Source organism: Macrobrachium rosenbergii, chromosome 2, assembly GCF_040412425.1.
Source record: "Macrobrachium rosenbergii isolate ZJJX-2024 chromosome 2, ASM4041242v1, whole genome shotgun sequence".
In the NCBI taxonomy this organism is placed as follows: Eukaryota; Metazoa; Arthropoda; class Malacostraca; order Decapoda; family Palaemonidae; genus Macrobrachium; species Macrobrachium rosenbergii.
In genome coordinates, this window is record NC_089742.1 from 75,066,989 (window position 1) to 75,092,532 (window position 25,544).

General features: G+C 39.1%; 1 protein-coding gene across 3 annotated transcripts in view; it reads right to left on the bottom strand.

Moving 5' to 3' along the window:
• The window catches only part of Srp54 (splicing regulatory protein 54), a 197,664-nt gene that overhangs the window by 110,896 nt on the left and 61,224 nt on the right, over positions 1-25,544 (bottom strand). For 2 of the 3 annotated variants that reach the window (XM_067121227.1, XM_067121219.1), the window contains exons 5-7: positions 17,445-17,627; positions 5,339-5,442; positions 5,000-5,083 (exon numbers count right to left, since the gene is read on the bottom strand). In XM_067121227.1, coding sequence (XP_066977328.1) covers positions 5,000-5,083; positions 5,339-5,442; positions 17,445-17,627 — 371 coding nt within the window. Of the gene's footprint in view, positions 1-4,999; positions 5,103-5,338; positions 5,443-17,444; positions 17,628-25,544 lie in introns of all 3 variants that reach the window. The other variant, XM_067121237.1, reaches the window with a different exon arrangement.

Sequence of the window (25,544 nt, forward strand, 5' to 3'; positions counted from 1 at the left end):
CTCCTTTTTAGATCACTGTTTGAGAAGGGTTTAGCCGCTAGTACTGTTACTACAGTCAAGTCGGCTCTACGTAAAGTGTTCTTGTATGGTTTCAAAATTGACCTCACAGACCCTTACTTTTCTTCCATCCCTAAAGCATGTGCATCGCCTGAGGCCAGTAATCCGTCCACATACGGTTTCCTGGTTTCTAAATGACGTGTTGAAGTTAGCCTCAGATATCGATAATCAATCCTGCCCCTACCTTTCCTTGTTGAGGAAAACGTTGTTTTTAGTTAGCCTGGCTTCGGGTGCTAGAATTTCGGAGCTGTCTGCACTCTCTAGGGAACCCAACCACGTCGACTTCCTTCCATCAGGGGAGGTTTTGCTGATTCCTCACCCTACCTTCCTGGCCAAAAATGAAGATCCGCAGCATAGGTGGTCGCCTTGGAAAATTCTTCCTCTGCCTCTAGACCTGTCCCTGTGTCCAGTTCATACTTTGAGGGCTTATTTAGACAGGTCCTCTCACATCTCTTCTGGGCCTCTCTTTATCAGGGAAGGAGGGGGTAATCTCTCTATGTCTGCTATTAGACAACAGATCCTTTACTTTATCAAGCAGGCTAACCCTGACTCAGTCCCAAAAGTTCATGATATCAGAGCTGTGGCCACCTCCATTAATTACTTCCATTACATGAATTTCACGGATCTTACCAGGTACACTGGTTGAAGTCACCCTTGGTTTTCAAACGTCACTATTTGAAATCCTTGAAGCTCTTAAATTCTCAGCAGTCGCGGCAGGGAACGTTGTCCCTCCCTCTGGTTCCCTTTCTGATTCCTAGTCATTTCCTCCTCCACTGCCTCAGTTATCCCCTTACGGTCATTTCAGTCAGGCTTGCCTTGACTTCTCACCTGGCTGTGTTATCCATGTATTTGTCTAAATGACACATTTAAGTTATAAGGTTTTCAATATTGTATAGTTATTTTGTTTATGTATATTTTTCACATTGTCATGTTAATTTTAAGCTAACATCAGTTTCTTTTGTACATTATTGTTATTGTTACTAGTGATTGAAAAATTTCTTTTGGACCTTTGGTCTTTTGTTCCCCTTAGAATTTTTATCTTTTTAGTTTAAGAATTATGTTTATTTCTCTGTTAATTTTTCATCGGCTGACACGGGACCCGATCCAGAAAAGGGATTTTGTGAAGGAAAAATCTATTTCTGGAGAGGGGACCGTGTCACCCGATGACCCACCTCCATCATGTGTCATGTCCCTCCCATAGTAAACATCATTCTAGTGGGGTGCTGCTTTCATGGAATGCGACTAGCGGTGTTTTGTGTGCTGTCCACGGGTGGTACATGGGTTTGTAACGGCACCTCCCTATGGGACTTTTGACCTTGGGATCTCTATAGGATAAGGTTCCGTGTTTTTGTAGTTCACCCTTTTCCATACACGACTCCATCTGATGGAGCTCGCTCTGGGGGTAGTAACTCCAGCATTTCATTTAGCTTTCTCTGGTATCTAGCAACGGAATTACCTAGAAATAAGTGCTGAATGGACTTTTTCATCGGGTGACACGGTCCCTCTCCAGAAATAGATTTTTCCTTCACAAAATCCTTTTTATATTTCTTTCCATCAGAAACATTTAGTATTATTTTTTTAAAGTAGATGGTCTATTCTTGTTTACTTTTGAACTTTGATGTCAGATGCATCCAGAAATTCAAATTCATAACTTCATAGAAAAATAATAAATTTTATAGATGTGAATGTCATTTAATATTTTTTTTTTATAATATTCAAATGTATTCTTAAAATATGCATGCATAAATTTAAAAAAATACAGAGAAAATACATATACCATCTATGACTGTTAGTTAATCAGAATGTGTCACAAAAATAAATTATGCACATATTAAAACCAACTTATAATAATTCATGTTTTTAAGCTGGGGAAGGTAGAGGGCACTTTTGGCAAAATTAGAAATGTGGCCTCTGGTATACTGAAATTAGTCATACATATTACAAGGATGATTTTAAGATCATACCCCATTTTTTACATTTACATTATTTTTTGACTCACTGCAACATCCCTTTGGCCCACATGCAGTCACTGCTTTCTGCCCTTAATTTTTCATCTATTCCTACTCATTTCTTCCCATCTAGACTTCCATATTTCAGTATTTCCAAAGCTTAATATTCAACACTGAATCATCTGAATAAAGCCCTTTTAGGAGTCTAGATATGAATTTGTTGTCATTTTAAACCTAATTTATAATGAATAAACATAAGAATCATCAAACCAAACTGATCATGAGTTTGGATTTTGATAGTTTTTCTAGGGAGAAAACATTTCATTCATTTCCTTTACCAATATTTCCGGGCTGGTACAGAGATTTTACATTCTGTTTTCAATAGTAGTACAGGTAGTGAAAATAAATTTGTAAACAGAAGTAATTGTTATTTATTAAGAGTCAAATTTAAAATTGTTTTATAAATTACAAAGTGATTGAGGGTTTTTAATTTACAGGGAAATAAGGAAGAACAAAATGCTCATTAAGTACACATGATCACAAAAGACGACAAGACCATGATTTTATGTACTTTGTATAAACAGGATAATCCAAGGAAAAGTTCACACTAAATTTTGAGATATGACAATTTAAACAGTAATAAGAAAGGATTCTTACAGTGAAAAAGATAAATGAACACTGGGGAGATTCTTGCATGATTTTCAATACTAAGAAGTCAAAGATTCTTCAAGATTATATAGATCACTATAGTCTAGAAAGATCACTATAGTATCACCTTATACATTGCAGTTTACAGATATGCATAACAGTAGTTATATCTGACCACTTCATCCAAGTAAAATTACAGAAGTACCACATGCACCCATTTCATAATACCAATGTTATCTAGAGAAATCTGATATGGAGAGCCTGAATCTTAGCTGTTTCATTATTAAGGAATAATTGTCTTGTATTTCTTATGAATTTTACTTGAGCCAAGGGAAAGTCACTGAACTTGAAAGGGGTTCTGTTTAAATCTTATCTGTTGCATACAAGGATTTAAGATTAAACAAAGCAAGTAATGAGATGACTGATAGGCAAAGTAAAACCATGATGAACACAAATAAATCCCTAAATAAGTATTAAAGTTCATTACACACTATTGTAATTTTATAAAGTACTTTCACCAGGTTGAATTATACCACAAATTTTTCTTTAGAGAAAAGGGAAATTATTATAAAAAAAAGATTATTTGTCATCTCTTGGTTATCTTAACATCAATTTTTTGTAACAAGTCTCAATAAACTGTTCACATAACTATCACCATCCATCACAAGTGAAACTATTGAAGATTTGTACAATTGCAAATAATAAGATGAATTTTAATACCAAAATGAAACGAGTAATATTAAAATACTTATCTCAGTGTGTACCTTGTGAATAAAAGTTTTTCAATACATTGTAGTATGAATATTGAGCACTATGTACTACTGTACTACAAATGTCAAACTATATTACCAGTAATAAGTATGTTGACACCCAATTATACAAATTTTTCACAGCCAAGTTTAAGAACATAACATTTTCCATTTTATTTTTCTGATTTATGGGATATTTTAATTCGCTCAAAAAAATGCCCCTTGCAAACGTATTCAAAAAATGGCTAATCCCAAATAGCATTCCAGGTTTGAAATATCCTTCCCTTCTGCTGTTACTGCTTTTATTTCTAGGTAGCTGAGAGAGGGAGAATGCAAAGACTGGAAGAAATTTGGGGCAGTTATTCAAAAACAGTTCTGTTCTGGCATGTCAAAGTGAATGTGCAATTTTCAAACGCAAAGCATATCTCCACAGGACCGCCATCTTGGCTCCAGCCACGCGCCTCAGTTCAGGAAATAACCCTATTGATTTTTCTTTGACTCCTGCAGTAAGCCCAATGAACTTGTATTTTACAGGCCTGTTTTTTCCTCCTGAAAATTTTGACTTCTGTTCACAAAAACCCAAAATTCATGTAACTCCTTAGATTCACCACATCTACTTCTCTCTCCGGTCATCTCCGTAGCCCTCCTTTTTCCCTAGCTGACCCTCTTCCAAGCCACTGCCACCCATCGTTTGCATGCTTAGTTAATTTCTAGATTAGGAAAGTGATACCAAAGTGTCTTTTTGACTGGCTGTGCCATCCACATGACTGCCGAGGGAAAAGAGCAATCTTTGCATTCGATCATGATATTACAGTGAGTCAGGATAGATCAATGATATATTGTTAAGGTTTTAATGCATGCATTCCTTTAGTTAATTTTTTCTCTTTCAGAAGGATGCCTTTTATTTTGTGTGACATAGGACAACTCTCAGCTCACTTTCAGAAGCTGAAAAGCTCCGCTTATGACGGAACAAAGGAATTTTTTTAAATGTTGAATTATACAGGCAGTCCCCGGTTATGCAGATTAAGAAGGTAAACAAAATGTGCGTGAACTGAAAATAATTTGATTTTCAGATATCAGCGCCAAGAGGTTATCGGGAAGGACTGTTGGTATGTATCGGCCAATACCCAATTATTAGCACCGATAAGTGGGAAATCGGAATTTTCAGTGAAAAGCACGATTGAGAATGAAGACAAGAGCCTTTAATAAAATGAATGGCCCTGACTGGCATCGGGACAGCTTGTATGCACATATATATCTTATTTGTTAATCACGCAGTTTCCTGGTTATAATTAATTTATAAGCTAATGTTATTATTTGCTAAATAAATGTTGTTAATTGTTAACCGAGAGTAATTACGCCTTGCAGTAACTTGACTAAAAAAGAGTAACTAAGGTTAGTATTCATCTTCTTTCCATTCCTCTCAGTTATTTTTGTTTACTGTCAGCCATTTTATGGCACCGTTTCTATCCATGACTGGTTTCAACACTGTCAAACTATATACTTTCTCTGAACAGGGGAAACCAAACATCTCTTATATTCCCACACTCTAACGAAGGAAAAATTTTAACAATCAAGGAGATGCTAAACACCAACCTCGAATGAGATTTCCTGCGTGACTTTGAACGTGAAGATCTCCTCCTCCTTGAACTGCGGCTCCTGGAACGACGATGTCGTTCTCTGGAAAAGCACATATTTTCTAATTACTATAAGCATTTCTAGATATCTAAACACTACAGACTCTGCAACAGTTAGCAAAAGATTTAACAAAAGAGAGAATAAAACTTTCAACACTCAACAACACTTGAATGTTTAAAAAAATATGAGAACCAATTAAAAAAGCATCATCAATTACACCAACATTCCAGTTAGGTCATCATATTTTAAGTATGAAATTTTTCCTTCCAAAAATACACTCATGGGATATAACTCAACCTGGATTGAAATCACGACTTCTGCGACGCGATCTGGATCTTGTTCTTCTCCTAGACCTGGAACGTCTGGATCTTGATGATGAACGTTCAGAGTGGGAACGCGTACTAAGAAAAAATGACATCAAAATATAGATTAATCTTCCACCTTAATACAATCTGTCTAGTGTTGTATACGCAAAGTCAAGTAAAAGTAAGCCATCACATGAAAATAAATAATTGCACTCACTTCCCAAAGAGTACAAAAATCTATTTCAGAATAAATGATCAGCAACTGTTAATAGCAAGTAAACATAGTAGCATCAAAAAGCATACTTCCAGAATGGACAACATGAAACAAAAATATTACTGTACAGTATTTTTATTCAGAAGATGAACCCCATTTATATGGATCAAATCCACAGGGGCTATTGACTTGAAATTCAAGTTTTCAAAGAATATGGCATTCATTTGAAAGAGGTAACAAAAGTAATAAGAAATACAGAAAAGAAGAGATCAGTTAAAAAAAAAAAAAAACCAATAACTAGATAAAAATGTAAGTAAATTATTGAAATAAGAGAACTAGTTTAGGGTAGTAATGCACTTCACCTCTGCTTGAACTTCTGAGGTTCCAATTGCACAACATCCTCAGGGAGACTGTTCCACAGTCCAACGGCATGAGGAATAAAGGACCTCTGGAACTAAGAAGTTTGACAGCAAGGCACATTTACTGCATATTGGTGCTCTTGTTCAGCAAACCTGGTTGCTTTTGGTAAGAGAAGAGGATCAGGGATCAATTGAGAATGTGAAAGATTTCTGTTAAAGTACAACTTATGAAAAACTGACAAACAAGAGACCATCTGTCAATGGTCCAAGTCACAACCCCTAATGTTAGGAAGCAGAGCCCTACAACCACGAACCACTCTATCCGAAGGAGATAAATCTCTGGGAGAAGCAGACATCCACACCAGAGAACAGTATTCTAGTAAAGGAAGACCAATGCATGAAACCCCTTACTGATTTTTTATCATTGTTATAATATGAGACTTTACGCATATGCCCTAACTTTTGTGGCATTTGCTGAAACTTTATTAGATGTTTCTCCAAAAGTAAGATTGTGGTAGGCTAACAGTTTGTATGATTTAATTTGTTTCATTGTGAACTGATTGTTATTTTTTGTTGTTCATTTTTTTTATTTTGTTTGAATTTTTTTGTTTTCCTATTAAGTTTATTGTGCCTGTTTATGTTGTTTATGAAGTGTTGTTGGTGTATAATTTTTAATTAATTGTGCAGTTTTTTTTACTTGCAGTTTGCTTTGAGTGAAGTGTGTTAAAACAGATGATCACCTTGAACTGTTGGATCTAAGATATACAAGCAGTCCCTGGTTATCAGCATATATCGGTTACTGTGATCTATTTACGTGGCTTGTCTAGTGACGGTGATAACTGGATTTTCAACGCCATCTCCATTTGTTGGTGCTGATTCCAGGTTATCAACTTCAATAACTGGGAATCAGAATTTAGTATCGCCAATTTTTCGGTCATTGTCGCACTGTGAAGAACGGAACCCCACCATAACTGGGGATTTGCCTGTACAGGATCTGCATTGTAGATCGGGTAAGAGCTGGAGAGGTGAAACATGCTGAATGAGCATCACTGCCTTGACCACTGAATTAAAAGCACTGATGGATTCTGGAGACAAGAGATAAAAGGCAGATGGGACATGGGTGGTCATTTGACGCTTAGTGGAGGAAAGTCAGGAGTAAATTTTGGGTCAGGATCTGTGGTTCATTCAGCTATGGCTGTACTTGAATTCAGTTTCTGCAAGGAGGTGTAGTGGTTGGACGGAAGAAACAGAAAACTGTGCCAGATTGCAAGGGCAGGGTCACGTGTTTGGGATGTTGTTGAGCTGTTTATAAAAAGTTGGTGGGCTTTTTGCACCACTAAGCCTCCACAGTAAAGTATAGTTTGTAAAGAAAAGAAGAAATCACCTCAAACACTTGGTCAGAAAAAGAGTAAGAGGGAGAAGTTGAGGTGAATGAAGAAAGTGAAAAGGTTAATTTGAAGAAGTTGATGCTGACATAAAAACTAGAAGTAAAAATCATAACTTCATATTTCCTGATTTATTGTCAGTAAGGCTTATGTTAGGCTTAAGTTAGGTATAGAAGACTGTTTTGGTAAACTATAGTAAGTAAGAAATAAGTTAGGTTCCATATGATAAGATGGTAATTGCTACCAGGTAGGGTAAGATTAGGATAAGGTCCTGTTTGAAGTTTTAGGCCACTGAATATTAGGTAATAAATTAGTTAAGGAAAGTCATTTTCATTTAGTATCAGATCTGTTCCCATCATCCTGCACCAACTGTGTCAATCAGAAAGGCACCTTACAAGATGCAAGTCACATGTTACACCAAACATACTTAAAGCTTCAGACTCATTCAGCAGAGTCCCATCCACTTAGGGTAAGGTTTGGGGTCAAAATCAGTGAGGGATCAACTAATTAATAGTTTTTGTTTTACTGGAGTTCAGCCTTATAAACATCAACTACAGCCCATTCACTAATCTGCTCCATGTTCTGATTGAGACTTTGACAGATCATCATTTATTTGTGGAGACTTACTACACCCACACGTTTACATCATCAGCATAATGAACAACCTTATTTAGGCCAATAACCATATTACTTGATAGGTAAAAATGATATTTTTATGATAAAATAAAGTTTTGTACATACTTACCCGGCAGATATATACTTAGCTATAGTCCGATGCGTTCCCGACAGAATTTCAAATTCTCATGCACACACGCGACAGGTAGGTCAGGTGATCTACCATACCCGCCGCTGGGTGGCGGGAATAGGAACCATTCCCGTTTTCTAATCAGATTTTTTCTTCCACCTGTCTCCTGAGGGGAGGCTGGGAGGGCCATTAATCGTATATATCTGCTGGGTAAGTATGTACAAAACTTTATTTTATCATAACAATATCATTTTTGTACATGCAACTTACCCGTCAGATATATACTTAGCTGATTGGCATCCTTGGAGGAGGGCAAGAGACAGCTAATAACTAAAAACGGAAAACAACATATGTTGTAGGATAAACAAAAACCATGGTTCTTACCTGATTGGGCAGAAGACTTCATGGATACTGTCTATGAGTCTGCATGCCTCAAGAGCTTCAGCGAGGATGTGACCTAAGACTGACAGCCCTTCTGGATCATATCAATGGGGAATGACCCACTTACATGGCAGAGCCTGTTATGGATCGTGTCAATGGGGATTGACCCACTTACAAGACAGAGCCCTACACCTGAATCATATCAATGGGGCTATCCTCTTACATGACAGAGCTAGGTCCATAAAAACTACAAGGAGCATAACAACCAAACCCGACCACCTGACCAAGCCTAACCTTGTTAGTGATAAGAGATGAAAGGGAGCATAATCTCCACACCCTCTTCCAACCAACCATAAAAAAACACAACCAAGCATTAAAAAAACTGAAAATTAGCTAAACTAAATAGGATTAGATTCAGCTCCTTGACCCAGCACCGAATCCGAAGATACGTAAGCTCCTAGAGAGAAGCACTTCTCATACGTAACTCTAACATCTCTCAAATAATGAGAAGCAAACACTGAGTTACATCTCCAGTAAGTAGAGTCCACAATAGACTGGAGGGACCAAGACTTGTGAAAAGCCAGAGGATGTAGCAATGGCTCTCACCTCATGTGAATTCACTCTTAGGAGCTGTAAATGCTCATCCTCACAAGAAAGATGAGCCTCCTTGATAACATCCTTAATGAAGAAAGACAGCGCATTCTTAGAAATTGCTCTTGAAGGATCCTTGACAGAGCACCAAAGACTTTCAGTGTTACCTCCCAGCTGTTTCTTTTTTCTCCAGATAGAATTTAAGGCTTCTTACTGGACAGAGAGTCCTCTCCAACTCCTGTCCTGAAACATCGGAGAGACCTTTTAACCTCAAAACTCCTAGGCCAAGGTTTTGAAGGGTTCTCATTCTTTGCTAAGAAGAAGAGGTTTAAAGGAGCAGATAGCAGAGTCCTTTCTTAAAACCAACAGAACCTTCCAAAGCTTGTAATTTCACTCATTCTTTTAGCAGAAGCAAGAGCAAAAAGAAACAGTGATTTCCTGGTTAAATCCCTGAAAGAGGCAGATGAGGAGGTTCAAATTTTTTCAGACATTAAGAATTTTAAGACTATGTCCAAATTCCTGCTGGGAGGTCTAGGGGACTTGTTTTTAGAAGTTTCAAAAGACCTTATAAGGTCGTGAAGGTCTTTATTATCGGAGATATTCAGACCTCTGTGTCTAAAAACTGAGGACAGCATGCTCCTATATCCCTTTAATTGTGGAAACAGACAGGTTACACTGTTCCCTTAGGATAAAGAAGGAAATCAGCAATGTCCATTACAGAGGTACTGGAAGAGGATATCTTTCTGAGGTCCTGCACCATCTCCTAAAGACTTCCCACTTCGACTGGTAGAGGCGCAAGGTTGAGGATCTTCTGGCTCTGGCGATAGCCTTCGCAGCCTTGTGCGAAATCCCTTCGCTCTAACCAGTCCTTCGACAGTCTGAAGGCAGTTAGTTTAGAGCGGAAGGTTCTTGTGATATCTGTTGAAGTGGGGCTGTTTGAGAAGATCGCTCCTGAGTGGGAGCGATCTGGGAAAATCTATCATCCATTCCAGTACCTCTGTGAACCAGTCTTGGATGGCCAAAAGGGAGCTATCAGGGTGAGCTTGGTGCCCTTTGAAGAAATGAACTTTCTTATCACCTTCCCTAGAATCTTGAATGGGGAAAAGCATAACCGTCTAATCCCCTCCCAATCTAGAGAAGGCTGTCTATTGCTACTGCTCTGGGGTCCGAGATTGGGAGCAGTAGTTTTCCATCTCTTGTTCCAATGGGTTGCAAAAGAGGTCGATATGAGGTCTCCCCACAGGAACCACAGCCTTTCGCAAACCTCTTGATGAAGAGACCATTCCGTGGGAAGAACCTGGTCTTTCCTGCTGAGCAGATCCGCCCTCACATTCCTTTCTCCCTGAACAAATCTGGTGAGGAGAACTGATGTTCCTCTCCCCGCCCATAACAGAAGGTTCCTTGCTGCAATGTACAAGGAGAAGGAATGAGTCCTCCTTGCTTCCTGATATAAGCCAGGGCTGTGGTGTTGTCTGAATTGACAAGAACTACTGACCCTTGACCAGAAGTTCGAATCTGATGAGAGCCAGATGAATGGCTACTAGCTCTTTCATGTTGATGTGCCAGGACCCTGATCTGTGTCCCAGGTGCCTGACACTTCTTCCGAGCCTAGTGTTGCTCCCCATCCCGACTCTGAGGCGTCTGAGAACAACACTAGGGAGGGCTCGGTAACTGAAGAGACAGTCCTAGACCCAGTTTCTGGGGTCTAACCACCATCGGAGATGTTCCTTTACTTGATTTGTGATCTGAAAGGAGTTGACAAGTCTTGGGACTTCTGATCCCAAGATTCTTTCAGGAAGAACTGAAGAGGTCTTAGGTGAAGCCTTCCTAGAGAAACGAGGTCTTAACTGTTCCAGCGAGTTCCAGAAATGGTCCCCAGCAGACTCATCCATTCCTCACGAACATCTGTCTTTCTCTAGAAAGTCTGTCACCTTTTGAAGGCAGCGTTCCCTTCTTTCTTGGGATGGAAAGGCTCAAAACCCCGAGAATCCATCAGAATCCCCAGGTAAACAATTTCCTGCTGAGGAATCATCTGAGACTTCTGTAGGTTTACAAGAAGTCCTAGAGACTGAACCAGATTTAGGGTGATAGAAAGGTACTCCAGACAACGGTTTTTGAATTGACCGAATCAGCCAGTCGTTGAGATACATTGAAATCCTCACCCTCCAAATGCAACCAGTGAGCTACATTCCTGAGAATGGTCGTGAACACTTGGGGAGCTGTGGAAAGTCCAAAGCACAGAGCCCTGAACTGAAAGGTTCTGCCGCGAACCATGAACCTTAGGAACTTCCTGGAGGAGGGATGGATGGGAACGTGGAAGTAAGCATCCTGAAGGTCCAGGACACCATCCAATCTCCTTGACGAAGAGACGACAGAACCGAAGGATGTCGTCTCCATAGAGAATTTTTTTCTTGATGACGAAGAAGTTCAGGGAGCTCACATCCAAGACCGGTCTCCAACCTCCCGAAGTTTTGGCACCAGAAAAAGACGGTTGTAAAATCCCAGGGAGTGAAGATCTTGCACCGGTTCTATGGCAGCCTTTTTCTAGCATTTGTTCCACTGCTAGAAAGAAGGGCTTGTTCTTGACAGGATCCTTGTATCTGGCGGATAACTCCTGGAGTTGTTGTCAAGGAGGACTTTCCTGAAGGGAATGAGGTAACCCTTCCTCAAAATAGAGAGGGACCAGTCGTCCGCCCCATTCTGTGCCCAGGCTTGGCGAACTTCAGAAGTCTGGCACCCACTGGCGTCTGGAGGACTTGCTTCTTCACTTGGACTTCCTGGATAGGGAGTCCTGAAGGTCTTGATCTTCTTTCAGGTCTACGCTCCTGATAGACCTGGATCCTCGAAAGGGCTCCTGAAAGGGGGCCTTCTCCTTCTTAGCAAGGGAGCAGCAGGTCTCATCCTCTTAGATGACTGGGCCAGCAGATCCTGAGAAGCTTTCTCAGACAAAGAACGAGAGACCTCCTTCACAGTTCTTGAGGGAAATGATGGCTAGACAGAGGAGCAAACAAGAGAAGACCTCTGGAGAGGAGAAACCGATTTGGAGAGGAAAGAGCTGAAGCCTGACCTCTTCTCAGAGCAGGCCAGTGCCGAACAGGCAGCGATCTCCATAAAGCCGTCCCTCACAGCCTTGTCCAAGCAAGACAACACACTGCTGAGGTCATCCATACTGACTGAAGTCCTCTTCAAGACTCCTCTTGGCTAAGGCCCCAAGAGACCAGTCCATAAAGTTGAAAACTTCCAGCACTCTAAAAAGGCCCTTGAGGAAATGGTCCATTTCACAAAGTCCCCAAAGCCTTGGCTGAATTAAGGAGAGTCTTCTGGAAGAATCCACCAGCCAAGAAAAGTCTGAGCCAGCTGATGAGGGGAGGCTAACCCCATAGGCTCCTTAGTCTCATACCACATTCCCGCTCTTCCCCAAAAGCCTCAAAGGGAGGCAAAGAGAAGACAGTCTTGCTTGCATCCTTCTTCGAAGAGAGCCACTCTCCAACTCCTTTAAAGGCTTTCTTCATGGAGATCGGGGTCGCATCTTTAACCAAAGAGGAAGGGTTTGAGGCCTTGGTGCTGTCCCACAAGCATGGAACCAGGAGAAGGAGGAGAAGCAGGCTTGAGGGAATCTCCAAACTCCTGAACCAGCAAAGCTGTCAACCTCTTGTAATCAGAAACGTTGATATCCTTAGGGGGATTCTCCTCCGATAACACCTCCAGGCCAGAAGGAGGAGGAGAACGCTTGAAGTAGAAGGGCACTTATCAGAAGAAGAGAGCCTAGAAGGAGAGGAGCCTTTGTCCACTGAAGAACGACGATCCGGAGAATGGCGCCTGCTAGATGACTGGCGCCTGACAGGAGAGGGGTCCTGGTAGATGAGAGCCCTTGCTGGGAGAGGGGGCCTACCAGAAGGGAGGGAGGCTGGGAGGAGCGGCGTCTGCGAAGAAGGAGAGGAGCGTTTCACTGGGAGAAAGCATCTCCAACAGGAGAAGACCGACGACCAAGCGCCTGGGGAGAAGCAGAGCGAGCGAGAGAGGCGCCTATCGCTCTCCGATGAAGAGCGCCTGGAGAGAAGCGCCTGCTGGGAGAGGAGCGCCTACCAGGAAGAGCGCCGCCAGAAGAGGAGCGCCTGCTGCTGGAAGGGCGCTTAACAGGAGAAGAACGCTTCACAGAAGACGACTTGCTGGGAGAAGAGTGTCTCTTGGAGGACTTGATGGGAAGAGAGGCATCCTTCCTACGAAGAAGAGCTCTTTGATAAAGAGCCAGCAAGAGCAGCGAGCTGAGCCTGGAGGCCCACCAGGATCTGCTTGGTGGACTCCTGACCACCAGAAGAAGAGGAGGGAGATCTTCGAGTTCTCTTCTTTGCAACAGGAGAACCCTCAGGGGAAGCGCTCAGGGCTAGAGTCCAAAGCTCTACTCTAGGAGCCTTCCAAGTCCTCTTCAGGGCGCGACTCCTCAGCCGAACTCCAACCACGCTTGGGAGAAGAAGCAGCAGAAGACGAGAAACACTTCTTCAAGATCCCTTTTCTATGGCGATCTAAGGCAGCCTGGGACGCGTCAACAGGATGCTGCCGGAAGGACCCTGATCGTTGGGGAGCTCTTCATCCCCCTTGCGGCTTTCGACATTCCTCCTCCACTGGGTCTGGGAGTTTGGAAGAGGTCTAGGCCTAGGAGCAATGCGGAGCCGGTCAGACGCCCCCTCCACTACACTGGGGACACTGCACACATCACTATCACTTCTCACCTTTCTTTTCCTCCAAAGCACGCATCTGCAACTGCATCTTGGATCGTGGCCTTCATTGCAGCCATTTCAGAAGACGAATCCACAGGTTCGATGAAGGGTGAAGGAGCTGAAACAACAGGAGTGACAGGAGAGTCTGGAAGAGTGTTAGGTTCTAATCTACCTCCTTAGAAAGAGACCTACTTGAGCTTCTAGAAGAAGCCTTCCTAACTCTATCCTTTCCAACTTCTTCAGATAAGAAGTTCAAAACCTTCCATTCCAGATCAGACAGATTCTCACATTCAACACCAAGTGTTCCAAAGAACAATCATTCCCCTACACCTCAACACACAGTATGAGGATCTACCAAAGCTTTCGGCAGTCTCACCTTACAATCAGACCTAACACACACACGAAAAACACAGGTGCAACACTCTGATCAGACATTCTTAACAGAAAATACCAAAGCCAAAATCAAAATCAGTCCACAAAAGCGTATGCCAAGCCAAAGATCCAATACGTCACCAAAGGTCAGTCCAAAATAATCCTCAGCAAGCAAAAATGAAAATCAAAGCAGAAGGAACCAACAACAGATGTTGCCGGAACCAGCGACAGAGAAAATCTGATTAGAAAACGGGAATGGTTCTATTCCCGCCACCCAGCGGGCGGGTATGGTAGATCACCTGACCTACCTGTCGCGTGTGCCACAAAATTTGAATTTCTGTCGGGAACGTCGGAGACTATAGCTAAGTATATATCTGACGGGTAAGTTGCATGTACAAAAATTATTTTAACAGCTGATGACAATACCAATCCTAAATGGTAAATACAATACTTTTATGAGTGTCAATTCAAACATATTATAAATAAAATTCATGAGGAAACAAAATCCAGTGGAATGATTTAAGTAAAGATACATGTAAATTGGAATCAAAAGTTCCAAAAGTGGGTGCCTGAACACTGCCTGATAAAGAAACGCATACTAGCACCATATGTACATATGGTATCACTAAGTGAAAGCAAAAAAAATTAACAGAGAGCAAGAAATTAACAAAGCTAGTAATAACGCTTACTACAAAAAAGTGTGAGTATAGCTGCTGACATACTGGACACTGATTCAAAATCCACCAATTCTTGTGAATTAGCAAATCTTTCCAAACCTGCAGAAGTAGTATGTAACGATCGTACTCTCCATTTTATCATTATTTTTGTTTTGGGTGATGGTACCTGCTCAGAAACATAGTAGACAAAATGTATCCTACAAGCACAAGGACAAAATGTATTTACAATATCAAATAAAATAGACTACCCTTCAGACATAAAGTACTTCAAGTTTTTTTTTTTTTTTTACTGTGATTACCATTTCAGGTTAACATTATCAAAAGATACCAACTTGCCCAATGGAGAAAACATACCAATCAGAAAAAATATATCTGTCTGATAAATTTAGCAGTGTTGAAGCCTGTTTCAATTCAAAGGGCCTGGATAAAAAAAACACCATTATCTCCTAAGCCAGCTGAGACTCTCAAGGAGTTTGCTGAGACTCTTATGTGATTTTGTTTATTCTATTGCTTTTCTCCTCCTCCAATTTACTCAGCAAGCCTTCATATACCTACTGAAGTGCACAGAGCTGTCTCAGCAAGACTCAACAAATTCTTACCAATAAACAGAACATACCCTTACCTTGTATGCAACTAAGACGTTTGAGTGAAAGGCTACCTACTGGCTCCAGCAACAAGGAGCAATATTCAGTAGGTGTATTGATCCATGGTAACAAACTGAAGATGGACCCTGAAAAGTTTGTGCACTTGCAAGGGATAGCTTTGTTTACGCCTTTTGGAGGCTAGATCTTCTGCTTCCAACCCCAGTATATTTTTCTTAACCATACGACTTACAGCGTAGCTTTGGACAGTTCACAGAAAAGTATCCATGACTGTTGGAAGTAGTAAGATGTGGTTGACATCAATTTGTTTATTGGACCTCAAAGATATGCTGCTAAAGTTGAAGAAGTTACCCTGGTTGAAAACTTTCAAAACATATTTTTCTTCTATGTGTTGTGAAAGCTCCTCAGGGTCACACAGGCTAAAATCTGTAGTAGTTTGACACTTAAGAGCAGCCAGGGTGCCTTCCTTGGATGTTTGATAGGCTTCTTGTGGGTTGGTCAAGGTGTAGCTTACAGCTAATACTATTAGAGGATGGTTTCACAACCATTTCTGCATGAAAGTCATCTCTCATCAAACAGAAGAACATGGTACTCCTCATGATCAAGTTAAGACAATTCTGTTCCTAAATCATGGGGCTCAGGATCCAACTGAGCAAGAGTTGCAAGCAAAAAATGTCAATATTCGGTGTCATTTTTTGCCTCCTAATATCACATACCCTTACCTTGGAGTTTAGTTAGTGTAAATACCAGACATGAATGCCACCAATGAACTTCAAGGTTAAGGTTGTAAACTTCCAACAACAGGAAATGGTCAAGTAAAGCCTTAGTCAAATTCCTGCACAGCACAAAGACTAAAGTCATCAGGTTTTAGCAGCAACTATCCTTCCATTTCAGGGCCTGAGAATTTCTTTAGAGCTGTTTCCCCAACAGCATTCAAGTGGATTGCCATCAGGTCAGTATGTAACCCCATCTTCTGCGTCAGAACCACAGGACAATATACTGTCTGCCACTGCTGTTCCTATGCAACATCTAGTTTTTGTTGAATCACTGCATATTTTCATTGCATATAACCCTTGATGCCAACACACCTTCCAGTCCAATACCTGTTGGCGATGACACGGGGTTGCTTGCAAACACTGAGACAGCACAAAACTACTTCAATGCCATTTGAATGTGACATGGTACACATATATCAAGCAAAATGTCTCATTTGGTGGAATAAAAAAAGACTTTCCTAGAACACCATATTGAAACAGATGAATGACAGAAGAAAAAGAGAAACGCTTCACTTTATATTTATGAATTTCAGTGAAGATAAACACTAGTACGTACATGAGAGAGTCAGGTTTTGTGGTTACTCTGGTCATCTAGATATTATTGTACTGTCACACATGCACAGAACTTGATACTTTTTTTAATAAAGTGTATGTATATATTCAGTCGGCCACCACTTATTTGCGGTTCAGCATCCGCAGATATTTCTGTGGAGCATATATCCACATTATTTGCAGAAAATTTGCCTATTTGTGAAATTTTTCATAGAGCAATTACTGTATTTCATATTCTCTTCATGACTAAATGTCTCAGGACGATAGTTTAAGGTATATTTGGTGTCTGAACTATTATAATAGGCAGTTACTGTATAAGTGTTTTAGAGAGGCTCTTTGGTGTTTTTAACTATTAAAATACACAGTTATAAACGTTTTAGAGAGGGGGTTTGGTATTTGCCGGTGGGTGTGTATTAAGCATCCCCATGAATATTGGGGATGATTGTATACAGTATAATATCTTTGGATTACTATGAAAGGTGGCACAGTAACTTGATCAAGAAAATGTATTTTGGGTAGCATATGGTGATGAAGATCTCAAGTGAGACCTTTTGCTTGGTAGAATGCCTATTAGGGTATTTCATGTAGAATATGTTTTTACTAGATCTCACGTTTCTGGGTACTGGAATTACTTGTGTAAATTTTACAAACATAACTGACCGTTTGGTTGCATATCCTATAAAAGGTAAATTACAATGCTAGGCTAGGGTCCACAGAGAGACTTACCGTGATCTAGATCTGGATCTTTTATCCTTGGAAGAGTCCAAGAAAGACATAACAGGGTCAATAGCTGATGCAATAAAGTTCTGAGCCTCTTTAACTCTTCTCATAGCTTCCTCAATTTCTCGCTGAGCTGCCTCATTGCTTTTCGTTTGAGGCTTAATAATAGCAGTGGTAGAATGGTTCACTCTGGAAAAGAAAAATACAGATGCAAGGATTATGTGGTATAGCACCATATATTAATAACAAGATAAAAAAAGTTGCAAAAGTTTCAAACTTTTACAAAATACTGAGTTATAAAAACATAAGTTTTTGCAAATTGTATGGCCATCATGAGAGAAACCATGATACCAAATACTACCAAGATACATCACAACAGCCATTACTACCATTTTATATCAGGAAAACATCAGTTCATGTTCCTTTCTCAACTCAGTCACACTTTGTCTAGCAAAGTGAGCTGCTGAAAAAATGTTGCCAAACACAGTATGAATATCATTCAATGAACATATTTCATACCAAATTAGGGGCACCAATTAACACTGTAGATTAGATAGTTGGGCACTGTTACAGTAATACTGACTGCAACACACATACCCTTCTTCCTATCCCTCACACAGATCAGCAACCATTTATGACATCTCTACTACCAAGTTGTAAATAAGCTGCTATATTTGTTTGGCTGACTGTGCAAAAGAATTCATGAACTAAATGTATGTGGTATTCTCCCCTTGTTACTCACGAGTACTCAGCGCCATGACGGCCAACATCATCTATTAACGAAAAAATAGCTAAATTAATTTCACAAGACGTATTTAAGTTATATTTCGACTAGAAAAAACACTTCGTACAGTATAAACGAAAAATAACCTTGCCCCATATAAATAAAGTATCTAAAGATTCATTTACGCTAACTAGAAGCAAGAAAAGCGCTCTGAACTGAGTTAAATACAGCAAAATAAACACCACGTAAACGATTTCCAAACCAAAACATTGATCGCAATTTATAATACAAAAGCAACAAAAGAATATATACAATATTATTGGATACATGGAAAAGATGCATATTCGTTATGTTGATGTTTGTATACTGTAATACGATACGTGAATACAGGCAGTTACCGTTTACTACAGGGATTCCGTTCCTGTGCCGAGTCGTAAGCCAAAAATCATCATAAGCTGAAAAATTTTTGAAAATCTTCAAAATCCTATGAAAATCTTACTTTTAATGCTTTGGGTGTATTGAAAACGCTGTAAACTGCATTTTTATTGAATTTTTCACGAAAGAAAAACTCCAAATTTTGATTATTCTGCCGTTTTGTAGCCATATGTCTTCCGTTGGATTGGCGTCGTAACCCTGGAACATGAGTCGTAAACTGGGAAATAATTTCTGATGGATATATTTGAATAAGCGTTGTAACCTCGGAACTTGTAAGCTGGACCCGTCGTAACCCGGGGACTGCCTGTATAAAGTACAGTAAAACGTAGGCTAGGCTACCATATATGTATACGATATACTGTACCATAGTGTCGGCTAAGCTAATTCGTGTTTGTTATTCAATTTCTCTTTGTATTGAATTATCATAAGTCACTCTGCATGAACCTTCAGAATTAGCTGACATTAATAATTACTATACCGTGTATGTATAGAGTATACTTTATAGTGTAGACTAGGCTACCATATATGTACACAAGGTACGAATACCCTGGTGTAGGCTAGGCTTTCAAGATACGTTTTATCCAACAAATGATTGTTTTTTTGGAACCTAACCCCATCGTAAGTAGGATAACACCTGTATGAGCATTTTTAGTTTTTTTGTGTGTTTGAACTATCAAAATAGGCATGTCTATGTGTTTTAGCAGGGTTCAGTATTTGCAGGTTCTAGCTATTCCGGGGGTGAGGTACCCATCCAGGCAAATCGGGGTTTACTGTAATTGCCGATTATTTATCCTGTTGTGAATCACTGGATTCAAACCCAGGATAACTAACCTTCTGGGGGGAGGAATTTCATGATGTTGCCTTGTAATATGTATATCATCCCATAGTTTTGATATATTTACTCTTCTATTCATCATGTGTTATGTGTAACGATAATAATTGTTGAAGTACATATGTAGTGTAATGTCAGATCTTAAAGTTAGTGATTTGGGTAATTTAACCAACAGCATAATTTAAAATTGGTAATACATTTTAATAGTAATGTAGTATGTGATTGCACATTTTGTCCCCTAGCAGCAAGTGTTCTGTACTCGTGATTTCATATGTCGTATTTTGGTTCGGTTGTTGTCACAAGAAATAACGAGTAAACGAGCGCTTTGTTTTGATTCATGTGTTGACAGGTCGGGAATAGCAATCGAATCATGTTAAGATTTCTGTAAAAGCTTTGTCCCATACAAGAATGTACTGTCCTGAAAACCAACTTTGGTTCTTCGTCTTGTTTTGAAAGCGTGCCATTTGTGGCTGCCAGCTGCCATCTGTTTTGATCATGTTGAGATTTCATTAGGAGCTTCGTCCCATACGATTTTTTGTTCGAGTCACATACGCCTTTTTGAGAGTAAATGCATGTATCTCAATCGCTTACGTCATGTTTTGTACGATTGCGTTGCTCTGATCGCATATTGTTCTAATGTCGTCTGATTGTTTTATTTCCCACTGGAATCCTAAAGTTTGCTCATTCTGATTTCAGAGACCATTAGTGTTGGTTCTCTCTCTCTCTCTCTCTCTCTCTTCAAAAAAGAGAGAAATTTTAACGGAAAATATTTGTGGTCACTGGTTTTAATCTTAGCTTTTGAGATCTGAATGTAGGGAAAGTGTATTCGTAATGGCGCCTGACAAAAAGAGTGCTAAAGTTTTCAAAGCTTGTGTAAGGTACAGTGAATTTTACTTATTATTACCATGGTATAATAAGATATATTAGGAAATTTTGCCTTAGTGAAATTACTATTGGTAAATTGTTTAGGTATTTTTGTGTTATTGTGTTTGAAATCTCTTGATTTTTCACATTTCATATATCAGTGATTTAACATTTATTTACTTAGCATTTTAAGTATTTTCTGATAATTTAACTTGCATAATTGATTTATTTTTATTTACTAAGATTTTCGTTCCTAATCTTGAGTAACTCTTGATAGTTTAAATTTTGCTGGATTAATTTAATTTCTTGATAAATTAAAGTTTTAGTCATTTAGTTTTGTTTAATAATTTATAACTCAAGAATTAATTAAATTTTTGTGTTGTTTTCTAGTAATAGTAAATTTTTTCTGACTATGAATTCTAATTATAAATTCTGAATTAAAAAATAAATTTTTGTATTTTAAATTAAAAAAAGTGTTTCATTTATTGATCACAGTGTACAGGATTACTGTAATTGTGTGCATAAGGCAAAGTGAAACATGTTTTGTTCCTTTAGTTTTGCTGAAGTGAATTAAGACCAGGGAAACAGTTAAGTTGTTTGATGGAGTGATGCCCTTTTACTCTAGTATATTTCTTGTTTAATTGTTGATACCTGACACTTATGATAAACTTAGTTTGATTTTTCGGGCGATTAGTAAAGCTTTTTAAGGGATCACTGTTACCTTTAGAGTACTCAGTCATAATTTTTTATTGTTATGAGAGTTCAGGTATCTGGCTGAAGTGAGGTAAATTTTTAAAATCTGTGATTAGTTGTGTAATAACCAGGTACTTGGAACACTTCGTGACAATATATATAGTGGTACCTCGGTATACAACTGATTCGGCACTCATAATCTTGATTAGCAAGGGAAAATTCTCGCAAAATTTTGTTCCCCCTTATGAGTTCTAAATGCAATCTACAAGCTGTTTGGTGGAGACTGGCGAGCAGGCTGCCAGGATGGAGGTAGGAGATACGGAATCCCCTCGGGTCAGGAAGATACAGGGAGGGTCAAGTGGAAGTAGGGATGGACGGAGGAAGTGGGTAGGCGATAAAACAGTGGAGTGAGTCAATGGTTCCTTGTTCCAAAATTTCAAATAGGTTCAGGAATGTCATTAACCGCCCTCATTTGCCTCGTGACCCTGACCATAAACAACTCATTGATCTGAGCTAGTCTAAATCTGTGCCTTTTGTTTGTGTTTTTTGTGTCTGTGGTTGAGACTTTGCACAAATTTATCACCCATGAAAAAGAAGGGACAAGGAAAAAGCATGCTTCATGAAGTGGGGACAAGCAATTTTATAGTGCTCAAAAATCGTAAAAAGCAAGTATCACTTGATAGCTGTTTTACCGTAACAAAAAGAAGTGATTCAGGTGCATCGAGTGTCAGTGATAGAAAATGGGCAAAACGTAGTGAAAAAGAAGAATCCCCCGAGTCTGGACCCAGTGGTACACATACAGCTGAGAAATCAGCAGGAAGTGGACCCCATCTCCCCCCCATTAACTGATCACCATCCCCTCCCTCTCCTCTCGACTGCCACACCCAGCACAGTCCCGAGCACTAGCTAAAGGTAAGTCTCTTAAGAATTTTATTTTAATGTTAATGTATTGCTTTTGATTGTTTTTATTGTTATCATTGTTAAATTTATTGTGAAATTCCCTTTTATTTTTTTTTATGTGAATTGTTACTGGTTTTACTCTCTTCTCCGCCTTCTCTACACGTGCTCCCGCTCCCTCAGTCAGCTGTGCGCCACTGTGGTGACATGATTTTGTTCATCTTTCATGTTGCATTTTATTGTTAAATGCTTTATTCTTTTATTTAGAATATGATTGTCATTAAACTATATACAGTACTTGCACTTAATATAATTGTCTTAAAGTGGGTACAATAAAGTGGGTACAAAGAGTGGGTACAAAGGGAACTGAATTATTTGAATTCCCATTATTCCTTATGGGAATATTTGTTTCCATTTGTGAGCATTTCGATCTACAAGTTGGAACTGGGAACAAATTAACTTCAGTATACACAGAGGTGCCACTGCATATCTATAAACCTATCTGTAAATACATATATAATATACATACATGCACACATACTGGATATGTATATGTTCCAAATTTTGTTGAGGAGGCTTGCCTCCCTAACAAAGATATATAGCTGCTTTTAATTACAATCGTCCCCAAGAATCACTACAAAGATAAAATGCCCATTTCTGTCATGTCCTTAAGAGAGGTACTTAGATGGACATTCAACCAGTAAATGTCTCACAGTCTAAGGCACAATAGTTATCACAAAATGGAGGATTTTCACCTGACATCAAGAACCCATGATGAGTCTTGTATGTCCAATCCTTAGCCTGCACATCATTTCTTGTCCCCTTGGCATACAGGGATATGACCAAGGAGACACTGATGATGTAATATTGCACATTTTTTATTTGTTGCAATACCTCCCAAAGGGACTGCCAAAGCTTTTTAATTTTCTGACCTACTAGAAGATATACATCCAGATAAGGTAGTAGGCATCCTCTGGGTTCTGGGGAGATAACTGCTGACTTAGCAAGCTGATCAGCTTGCTTGTACCCAAGAACCCCAACATGGGAAGGCAACCAGGAAAAATTCACTTCTTTACCTCTTCTTTTCACTAAAAGCAGCCATTCCAATACTGTATCTCTAAAATCAGTAGTTTAAAGAGTTAAAATATTCTAAAGACTGAAGAGCACTTCTTTAAGGCCTTTAAAATTGCATGCTGCTCTGCTATAAAACAACAGATACAACAGATGATAATTTCCTGCTTCTTTCTACATCAGGGAAGGCCACTCTAAAGCCAATGTCAGCACCTGACTGAACCATCGGTGATAATTGCAACAGAGTTATGTTGGGAAGAATAATCTAAAAATATTGACCCCTTTGCCTCATTGGACATATCTGCCATTGTAGAATTAAAATATCTACACCAATTTACCTCTGGGAGATTCCATGGGGCTACACCTAACCGAATACCTAGCTGGTAAAATCTCCATCCCTGACATGTGTAATCGCCTGGTTATACATTTTATTCTAAAAGCAAATGGCTGAGGTTGTTGGGGTGATCTTTATAAAATTGCCAATGCCTTTCATTTCTGATACAAATGCTGGTTAAGAACTTATGGAGCCTCTGAACTCTGTACCAGCTCCAAACCACCAGACATTGGTAATGCAGACCCAGAGTCATCTCTGCAGGATCTACAAGCATGCTCTCAGTAGGAGATTATTTAAATGCTCCTTTAGCTAATCTAAACCCTCCACGATGGATTGAATTAGGCATTTTAAGGTTATAATAAGGCTTTGCTGAGGTGTACACTTCACACCCTGAGTTAATTTTGAAAGGACTAAAGCTTTGTATAGTTTCCACATCTGAGTTTAGTCTGCACCGCAAAAAGTGTGACAGAACTTTCAGCACATTTGTTGCTCTTCAGCATTTTATCTTCATATGATTCAGAAGTGGAATCCAAGTCAGCTTGCTATAAAAAATCAACCCAAGAAACCTTGTTTCACAAACGCATGGAATTCTCTGCCCATGTATGAACAAATCTAGATCAGGATGGAATCCTCTTATGCAGCAAAAATGCATGATTACCATTTTACTTGCTGAAAACCTAAACCATTCATCTCCGCCCATTTTACTATGTTATCAACGCGCAGCTGAAGGTGACATTCGGCTACTGCCATCCTTGTTGCTGCAAAAGATATCGAACGGCCACCAACAAAGAGTATAGTAAACCCCCATATTTGCAGGGGATACATACCACACCCCCCCCCCGGCCAATAGCTAAAATCAGCAAATATCGTATATACTTGTGTAATGTTCGATATCTAAAGACCAGTTTTATGGCCTAAAATTTTGGGGTCAAACATTACATGAGGTATAGTTTTGGAAAAGTGTAAGATTTTGGGACTAGCTAATCTTAGGCTTTGGATTTTCCGACAACAGAAGTCAACAAAGTAGCATTTACTTCCACAACAGTTGACGAACTATTTTTTTTTTTTTTTTTTTAAGAATAAAGACAACAAATAAAAATGTTGTCTTACTTATCTGAGAATCTTTTATTATTGTTATGTGGTTTCTATTTATGGTTGTTCTAGGCTATAAAAAGTGTAGCCTACATCTCCCAAATGTAAATAAGTACAGTATTAGCTGCCGTTTGTATTTCATCAGGTGATTTCCCTTCACTGACGATTCACAAAGAATCGTACATTTTTTTCTTTTGGTAAAAAGGATGTGGTAAATTCAAAAACCTAAAGTCATGGAATAAATTTAATGAAAAAAAAAAACAAACATTAGTGAAGAGAGATTAAAGAGGGATTAAAGAATCAAAATGTATGATGATTATACTGTTCGCTAGTTACAGTGGTTGCTTGGCAAGCTTTCAGTATTTAAGACAAAACTACTGTAAACAAAAAAGGTTGGAAGTTTTTTCCTTTTGTTTATCATAGTTAATTTTAATGATTTGCAATGAGTATATACTGATTTTTTATACATTTTATAGGTATATTCTAACCTTTTAGCTTCTCAGTTTGCCTCAATTTTTAGATGTTGGAATCTTAGACTAGCCAAGGCTTCCGTTATGTTTTGATTCCAAATATATAGAAACATAGCCTAGGCTTATTGCCAGAATCAAAACTCGAACATTACATGGGGTATATGCTAAAATCCTAATATATGCAGTAAACAATGGGAGTTGAACATTACATGGAGTCAAATATTATACGAGTATATATGGTACTTAAAACTCCTCTAAAAACACTTGGAACTGCCTAATTTGATAGTTCAAGCACAAAAACACCCTCTAAATATGATTATACTTGAGTATTTTAGTAGTTTTATCGCAAAATGTGCATTTAGTCATGAAAATATTAAAATATAGTAAGTAACGAATATTTTCCAGTGAAAAATCCTGCAAATAGGCAAATTTTCTGAGAATAATGTGTATATAAGTTCTATAGAGAAATCCTTGAATCGTGAGAACGCGAATACGGGGGGTTTACTGTATAAGCTACATCTGTGGGAATTATTTTGGATACCCCATTGATTGCTAAGGCGAACAAGCTTACACTTAGAACACTTCCTTGTGACACTCCTTGGTTGAATACATCTGACACTGTTGCTCCAACCAGAACCTGAAATAACCTATTTTTTTAAAAAGTCTTGACCCTCAGAATGCCATATCTCTTGTT